The sequence below is a fragment of the Macrosteles quadrilineatus genome, unplaced genomic scaffold, assembly GCF_028750875.1.
Source record: "Macrosteles quadrilineatus isolate MER2022 unplaced genomic scaffold, UCM_ALF_1.0 Scaffold_9__3_contigs__length_116548681, whole genome shotgun sequence".
NCBI lineage: Eukaryota > Metazoa > Arthropoda > Insecta > Hemiptera > Cicadellidae > Macrosteles > Macrosteles quadrilineatus.
In genome coordinates this window covers 65,741,978-65,760,345 of record NW_026542602.1, presented here as the reverse complement: position 1 = coordinate 65,760,345, position 18,368 = coordinate 65,741,978, and the positions used below count along the sequence as shown (strand labels likewise).

Genomic DNA, 18,368 nt, shown 5'->3' with positions numbered 1-18,368 from the left:
TTTACAATAAGACCGAATATAACTGCTTTTTTTACCTGATTATGTGATATGTTTCTTCCATCTTTCTTCTTGTATCTTGTAATACCCTGATGTGGTTTTGGTTTTTGTTATGTTTGAGAATGTTTACGTTGTTACCCATGTCCAGTGATTATGGTGATGGCTAATATTGGCTGTTTCCGTTTAATGATGTTGATATTGTAATTGAGCTTTTATAGGAATTAGTTTTAAAACTGTATAATTGATATGATGCAAATATTGTAAAAGATCATTTTAAAGAGCATGTAATAATTTTAAACTACCCTTATACAAATTACTTGTAACAATAAATAAAAATATATTATATTAAAATTATGATGCAATTTATATACAATTAATTTTCCCTACAAGTAAAATGTATTCAAGCAGAATCATAAGATTGATCTATTTGTTAATAATACCTAATTTGATTTAAAAATTTAGTCAATCGCCAACTAAGGAAATCAATTAACTTAACCAAAAAGATAAAGCAAACAAAATATAGAAGTTAATTTCTGAGTTCAAATTTATAGTCACCGTTCTTAGGAGAAAAGATTTCATGTTCATGTAAATTAGGCAATGTAAATGGGTGTTTTGGGATGAGTAAATAAACAGTGCGTGTGCATGTGTTGTAATCCTTGTTTTATATTTTATATATATGTATAATACAAAGTATTTATATGAAAGACAATTTCTGACATAGGTGTATCACTATTTGTTTTTAATATTCACAAGTGGTACCATAGGTTCTTACAATGTAATGTAACAAAATAAACCAATGGTACAAGTTTTCAAAAAAGTAAATATAATAATATAACAATGTATGAATATCACTCTACAATGTATTGGAAATGTCTACTGACACAAATGTATTGTAAGAGTCTTCTATGTAATGTTTCTCGTTTTGGACTTCATGCCCAACTTTTCATATTTCTAATGAAAGACATTTATCGCTCTTTTACAATCTAATCAGTTAAACCTAATAGTAGAAAGGATGGCCATGTCCATAACCGTGTACGTAAGGACCGAAACACGTTTCAATGCAACATCCGCAACCACAACCTCCGCAAGAATCGCATCCACCGTTACCACCGTCACCACCATCGCCGCCACCGCCGCCCATCATGGAGGCCATGCCACCGCCTAGCAGAGCGGCGAGGAGGTTCTGCAGAAGCGTACTGAGGCCGCTCAACAGACCGCCCACCGCGCCGTCTTGAGGTAAGGCTTTGGCAAACGCTTCGGCAAGAGCTTCAGGAAGGGCTTTGGGAGCTGGGGCGGGCTCGGAGAGGCATGTCCCCTGTAACATCAACATTGTTACATTCGGACAATAACAAGGGTGACTAGGATAATAATTTAAGATTGGAGTTCTAGCAGACAATCCAGTTCCAGATGAATCAAAGTAATGCAGAAGGAATACAAAGGAAATTGCCGAGTTTTTGCCAAAACCCTAAATTGAATGCCTAACTTTTGGGGAATCGTATTAATATCATGGTTATAAAAATCTTGACCTGTAATAAGTATATGATTATTCGTCTGAAAATAGTTTTGTTCGTTTAGTGTTGTACATGTTCATTGAAAAGAGTTGTAGTTTAGTAGTGTTTATATGGTTATTTATTGTTGTTTAGTATGAGGATGTGTAATTCGTTATACATGTATTTATTGATACATTATAAAATCTATTCATTATTTTAAATTGTTAGAAAAGGATATATATTGGTTTGAGGTTTCATTAAAACATACAGAATACAATTTGTTTAGTTTATTATAAAATTTGTATACCAAGAATTTAGTCATAAACGGGGGCTTTAATGACAGACATTAATATCGAACATGTTAACGATTTTACAAGAAAGTAATTAAGTTGGTTTTCTAAAGTCCAACTATTTCTCTTTATGTTTATTACAGATTAGTTAATATTAAGAGTACACTACGTCAGTTTACCCGTAATATAACGATTATTTCAGATTTAAACAGTTAGTTTCACTTGCCACGATTGTTTTTTTTTTACCATCAAAATATCTGATGGAATACGATTCAGATTTCGAACCGTCACTGTAATTTAAATTGTCTTCAATTCTTCGTCGGGTTTAACCGTAGTAAGGGTAGCCACCGTATCCACCATATCCGCCATAACCACCGAAACACGTCTCGATGCAACATCCACATCCGCAGCTTCCACAAGAGTCACAAGATCCGCCGCCGCCATCACCACCATCGCCGCCATCACCGCCACCACCGCCCATCATGGCGGCCATGCCACCGCCCAGCAGAGCGGCGAGGAGGTTCTGCAGAAGCGTACTGAGGCCGCCCAACAGGTCTGTCACAGCGCCTTGAGGGTAGGCTTTGGCAAATGCTTCGGCAAGAGCTTCAGGGAAGGCTTTGGGAGCTGGGGCGGGCTCGGAGAGGCATGTCCCCTGCAATACCAAAATGATTCATTAGGACGATCTGAAGGTATAGGAAAGGGGGTTGAAGTAAAAAGGGAAAACACTTGCCGAAACATTTGTTCTGTTATAAGCTCAAATATTGGCATATCTGTCATGGAACAAAAGTGTAGTGTTTGTCGAATGGTCAGATAATGCATTTCCAATTATAAGGTGTGGTTGCGGTTAGTTGCAATAGTCACTTACAACACAGAGGGGTTGGCCAGTTTGAAATATCCGTAAATATTAATTTACATTGGGAACCATGGTACTGTATTTTGTTTCAGTCATTGACCTAGTAGACCGATTGAAAGAGCGACAAATAAAAACAAATATTCTTGTATCTAATCAAAAATAAAGTTTTACCGAAGGACTCGGAATATAGACCGAAACCAAAACTTCGGTGGACCGTTTTTTCTATAGGTTTTGAAAATAGATTAGTGTACCTTAATTTAAAAATATTAACACTTAAAAACGAAAATTTGATTAAATTTCATATTTCGCCGATAAAATTGAATTTCAGGATGAATTCATCCATCAATCTAAAAAAATTATTTACATGAGATAATACCCTTAAACTGTCTTTCAATGAAAATTGTTAACTCTGTAGCTTTAGACAATCAATACATGATAAATGATAACAAAATAAAGCATTTTATAACGCCATAGCCATGGAAGCAATTCTAATAATGAGAACCTTGATGTCGAGGATGGTTCACGTATCCACCGATATATTCAAGACCCCTGTAGATTGGAGGTAAACACGCGTTGATAAAAATATTGCATTCTTTGCAACCCTCCCCTTCTTCACCCTCTTCACCCTCCTCACCACCGTTGCCTGTCCCGCCCAGAAGAGCGGATAGTAGGCGAAGCACAATCGCGACCACGCCGTCCAACAGGCCCCCAACGAGATCCTGGGGATAGGCTTTGGCAAACGCTTCGGCAAATGCTTTGGGAGCTGGGGCGGGCGCGGTAAAACTGGTCCTCTGTAACATCAACATGTTACTTCGAGAGAGTAAGGGAAGGTAATAGGGGAAATGCAATCGGGAAGTCACATTTGGGTGTGAGAAATGGAGAGGGAGGCAGTGCCAAAAGTGTTGCCTTCAGCTGAACGTTATCGATCGTGAGCTAAATTGAATTTGATTTTTCAACGACCAGAAGCCATACAAGCAACGATTTCCTCTATTTAGATGTTTTAAAAACCCACGCCTGTAGCCGTCACGACCTAGGTAGTTTGTTAAAGTATTAAGAGTAAAAATGTAAACAAAGTTTGAAGTATTAAGGAAATAGGTAATTTTTTACTATATGGAAGCTCGTTAATATTTGCCGTTACCTTTTAGTTTTAAAGCAAATTCTCATAATGATACCATGAGTTTAATCAAATATAACTTTTCGTCAAATAGCACGCTTTATTTATAAACAAGTCAATCTCTATAAATTGTGTGTTAGAATTCAGTATGTAGGGCTTGATTAAAGAAAATGCAAATATGTGTGTTTTAGAATGTTAAATATATTTAAAAAATTACATTTTCATAGCAAATATTTTACAAATGAAAGCTCCGTATAGTTGTTATTGATATATACAAAACATAAAAGTGGCAAGAAAGAACATTTACTTTGGATTCTAGTCTAATCCATTTAAAGTATTTAAGTCTGAGGTAGACAAATACTACTACTAGAAATTCATTTCCATCATTTCGGAAATTTTATAAATTAAAATCCATATTAGATTTTGAATATTTTTGCCAATTTTATATCCTAAATTGCGAATTTAAATGGATGGTATACGAAAGTTTTACAACAAAGGGCACTATTTTACCTAATGTCCTTATAAAGTGTCGCCTAGAATTCCGTGCGCTAACCCGGCCACCAGGTAGAGGACTCCGACAATGATATTTCCTAAGAGGTCCGCCACACCGCAAAGAATGGGACGTAAAAACTCTAGTAGTAGTTCTACGAAGTGTTCGACATCTCTAAGAATGTAGCTGAGGTCTTGTATCAACTGCAACTGAGGCGCGGGTGCTGGGGCAGGAGAGGCTTCAGGACTAGAGTAGCCAAGTCCCTGCAACAAAGATGGCACTTTGTAGCAAAAACTTGGCCAGAGGGAGGGGGAGGGAGGGGTTACATATTGAAGGACCAAGGTCCGTGTATAACTCGAGACGATAATTTGGTTGGCTCGTGCTTCTGCGTCACTGGTTTCCTGATCGAAAACTGCTATGAACAGAGCTTTAACTTATCGGCACGTTAAAACATACACATATTTGCGAGATTTTATTAAATTTAAAGAAAAAAACATTATCCTCGTTTACTCATGCTCCCAAAAGCTGGGAATGTTTCCTTTCAAACCGATTATAATTTTACTATGGTCCATCGACGGGTTTCAAGGGTAGTTTATTTCATATTCAAACCAACAAAATCTTACCATTACTTTTTTTAATTTGTGCGTCATTAACATATTTAACTCCATGAGACGGTTTGGTTATATTTCCCTACTATGCTTTTTGTTATTTCATGATAAAAGCTTCACGACAATGTTAGTTTAGCGGGATTTTGAATCGAAATAAATCTTTTCATCGACATTTTCATAAAATATTTTTACACGTTCATAAATCAATTAAATTTGATTAAATTTTACCAAAGATTCTTAATTATTTACTGACTGCCAAAAAGGTCTATTCCCCATTCAGAAAACATGATTGTAGCGAAAAATTAAAGAGTATTTTGGGTTTATTATTTTAAATTAAATGTCAATCATTACACCAAGAGGTGTAGATCAGTTCCAAGGGGCCAGAGCCCCAAGGTTCGGATCCACAGGGGCCCCAGACAGTCTAGGGCCCCTGAATATTTGAGGCCGGGTGCCGAGTTCGATCGCTATAGCTTCAGCTGAGTCTCAAATATGCCATTAAATCCGATATAATTTCGCATTATTTTTCATTGTAGTATTAAAATAGGCAAATATTAGATCTATGATAAAATTGGTTTATCAAAGGCTATTATAAGCTGAAGAATTTAAGATCATATACAATTTAGATTTATAAGTATGGCTACATAAAAAAATGTAAGCAATTATTTTTTATGTTTTTGTAACTTAAAACAAAAAGTAATAAAAAAAACATTGAAATATATTCATAATATCTAATATTTTTATAAGATGCACAATCGCACTCAAAAATTGTTTGAAGTGCCTACAATACCACCCAGATAGTTTGATTAAACAGTTGAATGAAAAAAAAACTGTTTTATAGCTTTATAAAATAATGCTTGGTAAAATAAAGCCCTGTAGTAGATAATACAGAAATAATCTGTTAAAGGGGCACGATTTTCGTAGAGTTACTTTAAATATCTTGATACAATATACTACATTGGATGGGATACCTTGCAGCTTCTTCTTCTTTCATAGATTCATTAGTTTTGAATCTCTTCTGTTCATAGTAATTGTCTTCCAAACAAGCCATCTCTTCAAACTCTTTCAGTCCAACTGATCAGAACTCTTTTCTTCTTGTAGAATATATTCTAATTCTTCAAGAGTTTGAGACTTGGCGAAGATCAAAGTTTGGGCAGAAATATATTTTTTCCATCGTAGTAATGCCTTTGTTTTGTAAAAATGTGTAAGATGCACAGCTCTTGTAATAGTTAACCCAAAGGATGATTGTAGTGATATTTTAAACTAATTTAATGACCGTACAGTGCTTTAAATTTATAAAATTCCTCGGTAAATGTCGCTATGAAAAATTGTTGTACACAAAACATTTTTTACTAAATTAATTAGTTGAAACATTGAAGGATAAATCCCATATCCACTACTATTATTATAAAAGAAAATCTTTTTATACAATTTTATTAAAATTTATTAATTTTTCAAGTTTAAACTTGATTGTATAAAATTATATTTGACAAAAAGCTTTTTAGAATTCTTTCGTACGTTGATATTCAACAAGTTAACTAATAGTTTATTTCACATTGGTTTCTAACAACGCGTAATATAATTGAATACCTTTATACATTTTATTTAGAGTTTTCATACGCTTTTCTGACTCAATGAATAATTTAATTTATTTTTGAACGATAACAAAAAATAAAAATCGCCAAGCTATAGAAAATGTAAATTAGAAAATATTTTTTTTTATTAAAAAAATTGCAGTTTCAATTTAAGAAAATATTTACAAATTTTTAAATTATTTTTGTTTAGATTAACTTAATCAAAATAAAAAATAAAAAATGACTTACCAGCAGGCAAGCGGTGAAGACAACGAGAACCAAAGCGAACTTCATTGTGACGAGCCCGTTGACGTTGTGCTAACTATCGCTATCTCACCACCGTTATATATGTCCATATAACAAACAACACAGACAGATATATGGGGCGATACCGGTGCCGATTCTTATGGCAAGTTGTAAATATTACGAATAAAAGTTCTGCCACACGACTGATAAGACTGAAAACTTTCCTCGTAAACGCTACAGTGAAACCTTCTTGTGGAACTGGTCAGAGATTGGGGGTTTTTATTGTAAAGTTGTTTGGAGGATTTAAGTTTGTAATGTGACTGAAAGTATTCTAAGATTTTAAGGAAGTTGAATATAATAGATGATTAGTGTTAGATTTGTATGCATGTTTAACGGGATATACCGGTTAGGGGCTTCAATACAGCAAATCTGTATGTATTTAAAATATTTTTTATTCAATGATTTGTTTGCAAACTAATTAAATTATTTAAATTTTTCTATGCTTACCGAGATTTTAAAATTGTCTAATAGAACTTTCAATCCAAAACAAAATTTAAATGATAAAAACAACAACACTATACTTCAGCACATAGTTCACAAAATGTAGTCAGTTTTAGGTAATTAATCAATTTCCCTCCACTTAAACATAACTTGAAAAATAATATCTTAACAGCTGAGGTTTGCCAAATTAAGTAAAAAAGTAGTAAGGGACTTCCCCTCAAACCACCTAAATCTTGTGAACAGATTATAGTCAATAAAGAAAACGTTTTGATATACCAGATTTAGTGGCTGGAATTCCTTTAAATACTCGCAATATAGATGTTATAATTTTTTTATAGATAATTGTATGTGTTATATTAGATTATTCCTAAAACGACACACTTGATACATAAAAAGATTTAGAAGCACATACAAATTGATGCAGATAGAGTTTAATTAGTTGTGACGTTTAATTATAACAGTTTAATACCAAGTCATGATAAATAATTGTAACTGCATTTTGGTACAGATAAGTGCAAGGGGGTTAATAATTTACGAAACACATTTTGGTTCCTAGCCTTAATTCAATTATACACTGTACTATAAATTCATCTCGAATACCTGAAAAACTCTCAGCAAAATAAAATTATTTAACAACTTTTTCATTGAAAGAGAATTATTAAAGTTCAAATTTATGTGCTTTGATCGTGGAAAGCCTGAACGAAACATTATTTATAATGAAAATTCCTTTAATTGCCCTTACGGTGACATTAGAAATAGAAATCAACTATTCATACGCTCCTGTATGGGGTAGTGCTGGGATTAAATTGGAATGTATTTGGATGAATTAGGCTCCTGGAAGAAAAAGGAACAGGTCCCGTGACTGTGGGAATGACGTTTAGACAGGTGGGCTGATTATAATCAGCTGAGCTGTCTAGATAAGCATTACATAAAGAGTCATATGGTGGTCGAACATAACTTATGCCCCCCAACTAACTTCTAGGTTAATTAGCTCAACTTGACAACCTAGTCTAAGCTACACAAACATACATCAAGTCAGTTCCCTTGTGTGTTTCCCAATATGGACCCAACTTCAAATGCAAGTCTTATGAAAGGTTCCCAGAAATATCTCAACTAAGCTGTCATTTGAGTGAGAAGATCAACGAGGGCCTGGCTACTAATTGAGCAGCTGTTTTATCAACAGCTGAGTTATCTGGATAAGAAATGCAGCACACAAGATCATTAGTCACAATAGACTTAGAAGTGGTTGACTACAACAACCTCTTTACAGCCTCTTTACTAATGGCATGTGTAAAAATAAATCTAATTTGTGATTTACCATAGAAACTCATAAAGTTTGAATTTATAAAAATTCCCTCTTTGGCTGCCGGACTATTCCAAATTTCCAAATTAACAAATTACAAAAAGAAATATTTTTTATTGATGATCTATACCTAATATTTTTTGAAATCCAATAATCAATATGTTCCATGAAAACCAGTATGTTACCCACTGTTTTCATATGAAAAAATAAAACATAACATAATAATCAATAAAGATATAGGGCTTTGATGAGACTTTTTTATAACTAAAATTACTCTTTTTTGTGCGGGTCCATAACTAACTTATTAAACATCAGTAGATATAATAGGACAATATGACCCCACTTTCGGCGTTTTTGGACCCAGGACTTTTGAAATTTTTTGGCGAAAAAACACCCAAAATAGGTAAAATATGATGGTTTTACCCTATTTTTGGCGTTTTAGAGGCTATATGGGGGCATTTTTTGGTTAAAAAATGTTATTAATACTGAAAAAACAAGCCTGGAAATGAAGAGCTTTTTTTGACCACTTTTTTTAAAACCCAGCTCTCGGCACGTGAACTCGGACGCGCTCCCGACCCATAGGTTACTTCTGATCCCCAGCGATGACAAACTAAAAGTCTTATGAAAAAATGTTAGAAACAAAAATTGAGGAACATCTAATCATCTATACTTCTTCCACTGAAAGTTTTTCTCTGACCGAAAAATAAAAAAAATCCTCGCTTACTTACTTTTTCATGTTTGCTTTGAGTAACCTTTTTATATTTTCCTTAATTAATAATTATACAGTGGCATAAATTAAATTATATTTATATTGTATTAAACAGTAGTTTATGAAGAATTTTAATATATAAATTTTATGCTATAAATATTTTTTTTAGAAGCTAGACAAACATGTAAGTGATAGGAGGCGCATCACTTTGAACATCGTCATGCCCCCGACAGTGCCGTGCTGGTAATACCTAGAGTTTGAAACTATTGCTATTGTTGAAATTATATTATTATAACACATTTACATACAAAAGAAACTGGTAAATGGTTTTAAATTGTTTAACTTTTTATGCTGTATTATTATGTTGAAGGCTATTTTGGTTGCTGGAATTTTAGCTGTTTTGTTGTATATCAAGCCTTTTTTTTTAGATATAAGTATTTTTAAACAATAAATCAGACCTTTATTTACTAATGCTATTATTATATTACAATGCATTGGCATACAAATGAAAATGGTTTGATTTATTTGTACTCATATAAAATAATATAATTCTTTTGAGTTATAGGGATGTCTGGTGATTAAATCACAAATTTAGAATATTTAATAATGGACTTTTAAAATAATGGAATTAAGTATAGACTTATAACATTTTCATGATAACTGTTTGATTTATTTGTACTCATATAAAATAATATAATTCTTTTGAGTTATAGGGATGTCTGGTGATTAAATCACAAATTTAGAATATTTAATAATGGACTTTTAAAATAATGGAATTAAGTATAGACTTATAACATTTTCATGATAACTGTTTGATTTATTTGTACTCATTTAAAATAATGTTAAAATAGTATTTGATTTTTATGTTGTATTATTGTTTTTTGTTGTTTAAAAGTTGGAACTAATATAGTGTACCTAAATTTAACCATTTGTCGTATCTCAAGCAGTTTTTGAGAAATAAGCATTTTAAAACGATAAAGTCACACCAGTAATGCATGGAGTTTGTAACCATTACCAACACTGATATTATGTTATAATACATTGTCATACAAATGGAACCATTTAATTTATTTACCAAATGGTACTCATATAAGTTTTAGATTTTTAAATTTTTACCCTGTATTATTGTTTTATATCAAAAGTTGAAATCAATGTAGTGTGCCTAAATATGTTTATTTACTGTATCTCAAGCAAATAGATAGAATAGGATAAAGAGGTGTTTTTGGTGTTTTACCTATGAGAATAACATGGGGAGATTTTAAGCCACTTTTTAAAAAATCGTGCTTATTTATACATTTCTATATAAATGTCCAACTCCAAAAATATTTTCAATCCATATTAATGTCTGTATCATGTGAGATTTGTACCAGTTGGTTTGAAATATTTATAAATATAATGTGTTGCTGGAATCACTTTAAATGGCAAGAAACACATAGTGTTGGGACCTCTGGTAAAATATTGGATTTTTTCTAGTTTGGATTAAATATTTGTGAAAAATTGAAAAAATATGTTTTTTACTCAACTATTTTAGCGTCTTGAAACATGTATTACCGAGGAATCAGGCAAATATTTCGTGCCGAAATTATATTTTACCTTACGTGAGAACTTGGAATCATTATTTAAACTCAGTCCTGCTCCACAGTATCATTGCAGGCTTGCTTCTTGTCCCAAGTGGTGAATTGTGTACAGTTTATGTGTGGTGCAAAGACTGGGTTTTCTTTTTAGTTGTGACCAGCTCATTCCTAAGATGCTAGATGGTATCCACTTTGCCTCTGAACATAAGCAAATTGTAGGCCTAATCTTCAGTTTAGGACTTAAAATTAATGTCGGATGCGATGCCTCTTTAATCGGAAGTTTGGGTTGTAATGAGCTCAACCCCTATCACCAATATCAGCATAGATCCATTGAACTATTATGTGTTATTGTACTTTGTGCTGATTAATATGTGTTTGGTAAATTAGCATGGCACAACACACAATCCCACATCTTGCTAATCGTAGTTGGTAGTTTAACTTAGCAATGATAATAACAAATTATTATGTCATTGCATTATTATGTCATGTCGGGGGTCTATTTGGTGGTCAAAGTAGAAGTAGGGAGCATTGACTTTCTACAATCATGATGAGATATCCAGCCAGAGCCTCAGACTGTAATAAAAAAATAGATGAAAATGCAAACTCTAAAGGCCCTGACGACCATGTTGTATACTTCCAGGCTGGAACAACCTTTACTTGGAATATTGTATATAAATTGTTTGTATACATAAGACTCTTGTAGTGAATGTACTCTTTGATGAAAATACAAAATAAAGATGAAAACTACTTTATGCAAAGAAGAGAAAGTAATTGTGAAGGGTAGCTACAAACAATTGCATTTTAGTGAGCAATGAAAGTTGCTATAATTATTGGGATTGTTTTGGGTAAGTTTATAGATGTGCATTGTGTTTATAGGAATTAATCATAGTGGGGATGCCATTTACATCGAGACATATCGATTTAGTTAAAGTGATAAAACGAAGACCATGATAGTGGTGGATAAAGATTTTATTTGTTGAGCAATCGATATGAGAAGGAGTTTCTTGTTAAACAATAACCTGGAAAACCAATACAACATAATGCACTGTCATCCCTCATTGGTATTGTAACTTACAAGCTCTGTTGTTCTTTACTCATTTTCAAAAACATATAAATTATAAAATAAGCTATTTTGTTGTTTATTTTACTGTTATGTATTGTAAGTGTATATATTGAAATAAATGGTTAAATAAATGTAAGTTGAAAAATGAGCCTTATTTTGTCACTAGTTTATTTACATTGATTTGAATCACATTTTTGAACTAACAGATGATTAAATTATTAATTGCATAACATTTGAAACATAGAGATACAACATTTACATTATTAACTGGAAACTATAGATCTATATTATTGTATGAACATAATTTCTGTATTTCATATATGTAAAAGCAATGAGACCATGCTAAATTACAGGATTCAATAACAAAGGAAGCTGATATTGTGCTATATACCTGAGGGTGTAAATATAGAGGTGGGTATTTCCATAGAGGCCTAATGACGAATTAGAATGTGAAAGTTCTATGGTAGAAATATCAAGTATGCAAGAGTGATCATCAGAGGTAACATGGTCATCAGGCAATTCATAGAGAGGGGTCAGTCAGGTTGAACTAGTATATTGCAGTGATTCATCCAATATAGAAACAATAGTTACAAATAACCAGAACCAATTACTGAATATTGTAGTTACCAGTTTTCCTATCCTACTGTTAAAATATGAACCTCATTTTAATATGAGTTGGTGAGTTCATGCCTGGTAACATGAATGTAATAATGGTTCTAAATGTATTTATCTTATTTTATGGTAGATTTCACTATGTGTGCTTACTCTATGGTAAAATTCTTTGAGATCATTTAATATTTAACACTCTTAGATTAGTGAATAAATCATCAAAGTGTGATATAAATATGCTGGGTGAAACGTATTAAAACTTGCTTCCAGTTTATCTATTAAAGGATTGTCAAACGTCTTGGTTTTGCTAACTATGACCTGGTGTCCCGAAAAGGGCTCTTAAGACCATAAGATGACAATACATAAAGTTTGGACTATTGACTGTGATGTGAATTTATGCATACTTTGTCATACAAATTTTACACTATAGTATTTTTACGAGTTCTGACTGTGACTGTGATGTGAATTTGTGTGTATTTCATCACATAAATTTCACACTATTTTCACTCATTTTATACCACTATTATGATGTGCTGTGCCTGCATGAGTGTGTTGAGCCATGAATATCATAGACTACCAAGCTATAAGGACGTATGCTAGAACTGATCTAACCTCTGCCAAACCCTGAATACGAGCCTGGAGGCACAGACTTTGGACCTAGGATCAATAATTGTAAATAGACAAACCTGTGTGATAGGATATAGAACACTGAAAAATACAAATGTTAGAAACTTTAGTCTTTTACTTATTTACCCTTATCACCCTCTGTTTTGGAGGAAACTGCCTTACAACCAACATTATGAAGATTGCATTAATACTCATGATCTTGGTCATTATAAAATTTATCAAACATAAATCCGTATTTGCCATTATTCATAGACCTTTCCTTGTCTATTATGAAAAAGCTATCCAACACTGGTGGTAAAGACTTTTATATTGATGAAATGAAAAGTCATTATTAATATGATTGTTAAATATAAGGTTTAAAATTTATATTGCCTTGTTTGGATAATATTAGAAAATGTACGTTATCGCATAAATGTTTGCGTACTTTCTAAGTAAAAGCAGTTAATATTTTTATGTTGACCCATTGAGAGAAATTGTATACTATTTGTACTATAAAAAGTCTATTCATGCATATCAGTCCAGTAAAAGTTCTGTTACAATCCAGTCATAGGTCAGTCTCAATTACATCCATAGTTTCTCAGTCAACCTGTCAGTCATTTGGTTACAGTCTGTTTTCTAACTCTTCATTAACCAATATTGCATAACATTTTTTATTTAAAACACAATATTCTATAAAATTTTCATTGGCCAGTTGTTGTTGATTGTTATAAACAGTACTTGATATACAAACACATACGTTGTCATCAGTCAGGCGTCCAAACAATTAAAAAATATCGTTGAGAAGAAATCGGTTGTTGTATTTAACAACATAAAGGTCGATTCACAAATGGTATGTAATAGTTTAATCATGTCACAGTGTATACAACAACTGACTGTGACTGTGATGTGAATTTGATTAGTTGTGTGAAATGTGTGAAAATAGTGTGAAATTTTTGAAATTGCTTCCAGTTTATATGTTGTCATTAAGCAAGCGTTTAAAATCCAACAATATCGTTGAGAAGAAACCAGCTGTTGTATTTGACGACATAAAAATCAATTCACACATAACACGTCACAGTTCAATCACATCAGTTACGACACCGTGTATACACCAACTGACTGTGACTGTGATGTGAATTTGTGTGTACTTCGTCACACAAATTTTACACAAATTTCACACATATTTCACACATTTCACACAACTATTATAATAGTTGTGTGAAATGTGTGAAATATGTGTGAAATTTGTGTAAAATTTGTGTGACGAAGTACACACAAATTCACATCACAGTCACAGTCAGTTGGTGTATACACGGTGTCGTAACTGATGTGATTGAACTGTGACGTGTTATGTGTGAATTGATTTTTATGTCGTCAAATACAACAGCTGGTTTCTTCTCAACGATATTGTTGGATTTTAAACGCTTGCTTAATGACAACATATAAACTGGAAGCAATTTCAAAAATTTCACACTATTTTCACACATTTCACACAACTAATCAAATTCACATCACAGTCACAGTCAGTTGTTGTATACACTGTGACATGATTAAACTATTACATACCATTTGTGAATCGACCTTTATGTTGTTAAATACAACAACCGATTTCTTCTCAACGATATTTTTTAATTGTTTGGACGCCTGACTGATGACAACGTATGTGTTTGTATATCAAGTACTGTTTATAACAATCAACAACAACTGGCCAATGAAAATTTTATAGAATATTGTGTTTTAAATAAAAAATGTTATGCAATATTGGTTAATGAAGAGTTAGAAAACAGACTGTAACCAAATGACTGACAGGTTGACTGAGAAACTATGGATGTAATTGAGACTGACCTATGACTGGATTGTAACAGAACTTTTACTGGACTGATATGCATGAATAGACTTTTTATAGTACAAATAGTATACAATTTCTCTCAATGGGTCAACATAAAAATATTAACTGCTTTTACTTAGAAAGTACGCAAACATTTATGCGATAACGTACATTTTCTAATATTATCCAAACAAGGCAATATAAATTTTAAACCTTATATTTAACAATCATATTAATAATGACTTTTCATTTCATCAATATAAAAGTCTTTACCACCAGTGTTGGATAGCTTTTTCATAATAGACAAGGAAAGGTCTATGAATAATGGCAAATACGGATTTATGTTTGATAAATTTTATAATGACCAAGATCATGAGTATTAATGCAATCTTCATAATGTTGGTTGTAAGGCAGTTTCCTCCAAAACAGAGGGTGATAAGGGTAAATAAGTAAAAGACTAAAGTTTCTAACATTTGTATTTTTCAGTGTTCTATATCCTATCACACAGGTTTGTCTATTTACAATTATTGATCCTAGGTCCAAAGTCTGTGCCTCCAGGCTCGTATTCAGGGTTTGGCAGAGGTTAGATCAGTTCTAGCATACGTCCTTATAGCTTGGTAGTCTATGATATTCATGGCTCAACACACTCATGCAGGCACAGCACATCATAATAGTGGTATAAAATGAGTGAAAATAGTGTGAAATTTATGTGATGAAATACACACAAATTCACATCACAGTCACAGTCAGAACTCGTAAAAATACTATAGTGTAAAATTTGTATGACAAAGTATGCATAAATTCACATCACAGTCAATAGTCCAAACTTTATGTATTGTCATCTTATGGTCTTAAGAGCCCTTTTCGGGACACCAGGTCATAGTTAGCAAAACCAAGACGTTTGACAATCCTTTAATAGATAAACTGGAAGCAAGTTTTAATACGTTTCACCCAGCATATTTATATCACACTTTGATGATTTATTCACTAATCTAAGTGTGTTAAATATTAAATGATCTCAAAGAATTTTACCATAGAGTAAGCACACATAGTGAAATCTACCATAAAATAAGATAAATACATTTAGAACCATTATTACATTCATGTTACCAGGCATGAACTCACCAACTCATATTAAAATGAGGTTCATATTTTAACAGTAGGATAGGAAAACTGGTAACTACAATATTCAGTAATTGGTTCTGGTTATTTGTAACTATTGTTTCTATATTGGATGAATCACTGCAATATACTAGTTCAACCTGACTGACCCCTCTCTATGAATTGCCTGATGACCATGTTACCTCTGATGATCACTCTTGCATACTTGATATTTCTACCATAGAACTTTCACATTCTAATTCGTCATTAGGCCTCTATGGAAATACCCACCTCTATATTTACACCCTCAGGTATATAGCACAATATCAGCTTCCTTTGTTATTGAATCCTGTAATTTAGCATGGTCTCATTGCTTTTACATATATGAAATACAGAAATTATGTTCATACAATAATATAGATCTATAGTTTCCAGTTAATAATGTAAATGTTGTATCTCTATGTTTCAAATGTTATGCAATTAATAATTTAATCATCTGTTAGTTCAAAAATGTGATTCAAATCAATGTAAATAAACTAGTGACAAAATAAGGCTCATTTTTCAACTTACATTTATTTAACCATTTATTTCAATATATACACTTACAATACATAACAGTAAAATAAACAACAAAATAGCTTATTTTATAATTTATATGTTTTTGAAAATGAGTAAAGAACAACAGAGCTTGTAAGTTACAATACCAATGAGGGATGACAGTGCATTATGTTGTATTGGTTTTCCAGGTTATTGTTTAACAAGAAACTCCTTCTCATATCGATTGCTCAACAAATAAAATCTTTATCCACCACTATCATGGTCTTCGTTTTATCACTTTAACTAAATCGATATGTCTCGATGTAAATGGCATCCCCACTATGATTAATTCCTATAAACACAATGCACATCTATAAACTTACCCAAAACAATCCCAATAATTATAGCAACTTTCATTGCTCACTAAAATGCAATTGTTTGTAGCTACCCTTCACAATTACTTTCTCTTCTTTGCATAAAGTAGTTTTCATCTTTATTTTGTATTTTCATCAAAGAGTACATTCACTACAAGAGTCTTATGTATACAAACAATTTATATACAATATTCCAAGTAAAGGTTGTTCCAGCCTGGAAGTATACAACATGGTCGTCAGGGCCTTTAGAGTTTGCATTTTCATCTATTTTTTTATTACAGTCTGAGGCTCTGGCTGGATATCTCATCATGATTGTAGAAAGTCAATGCTCCCTACTTCTACTTTGACCACCAAATAGACCCCCGACATGACATAATAATGCAATGACATAATAATTTGTTATTATCATTGCTAAGTTAAACTACCAACTACGATTAGCAAGATGTGGGATTGTGTGTTGTGCCATGCTAATTTACCAAACACATATTAATCAGCACAAAGTACAATAACACATAATAGTTCAATGGATCTATGCTGATATTGGTGATAGGGGTTGAGCTCATTACAACCCAAACTTCCGATTAAAGAGGCATCGCATCCGACATTAATTTTAAGTCCTAAACTGAAGATTAGGCCTACAATTTGCTTATGTTCAGAGGCAAAGTGGATACCATCTAGCATCTTAGGAATGAGCTGGTCACAACTAAAAAGAAAACCCAGTCTTTGCACCACACATAAACTGTACACAATTCACCACTTGGGACAAGAAGCAAGCCTGCAATGATACTGTGGAGCAGGACTGAGTTTAAATAATGATTCCAAGTTCTCACGTAAGGTAAAATATAATTTCGGCACGAAATATTTGCCTGATTCCTCGGTAATACATGTTTCAAGACGCTAAAATAGTTGAGTAAAAAACATATTTTTTCAATTTTTCACAAATATTTAATCCAAACTAGAAAAAATCCAATATTTTACCAGAGGTCCCAACACTATGTGTTTCTTGCCATTTAAAGTGATTCCAGCAACACATTATATTTATAAATATTTCAAACCAACTGGTACAAATCTCACATGATACAGACATTAATATGGATTGAAAATATTTTTGGAGTTGGACATTTATATAGAAATGTATAAATAAGCACGATTTTTTAAAAAGTGGCTTAAAATCTCCCCATGTTATTCTCATAGGTAAAACACCAAAAACACCTCTTTATCCTATTCTATCTATTTGCTTGAGATACAGTAAATAAACATATTTAGGCACACTACATTGATTTCAACTTTTGATATAAAACAATAATACAGGGTAAAAATTTAAAAATCTAAAACTTATATGAGTACCATTTGGTAAATAAATTAAATGGTTCCATTTGTATGACAATGTATTATAACATAATATCAGTGTTGGTAATGGTTACAAACTCCATGCATTACTGGTGTGACTTTATCGTTTTAAAATGCTTATTTCTCAAAAACTGCTTGAGATACGACAAATGGT

At 32.5% G+C, this 18,368-nt stretch overlaps 1 protein-coding gene across 6 annotated transcripts in view; it reads right to left on the bottom strand.

Annotated features, from left to right (window-relative positions):
* Positions 1-6,794, bottom strand: part of LOC129002081 (cyclin-dependent kinase inhibitor 1C-like) — a 35,020-nt gene extending 28,226 nt beyond the window's left edge. For 2 of the 6 annotated variants that reach the window (XM_054429614.1, XM_054429612.1), the window contains exon 1: positions 6,663-6,771. In XM_054429614.1, the coding sequence (XP_054285589.1) occupies positions 6,663-6,707 (45 nt within the window). In that variant the 5' untranslated portion in view covers positions 6,708-6,771. Of the gene's footprint in view, positions 1-640; positions 2,430-6,662 lie in introns of those variants that run through there. The other 4 variants (XM_054429615.1, XM_054429616.1, XM_054429617.1 and 1 more) reach the window with 4 other exon arrangements.
* Between the last annotated feature and the right edge of the window lie 11,574 nt (positions 6,795-18,368).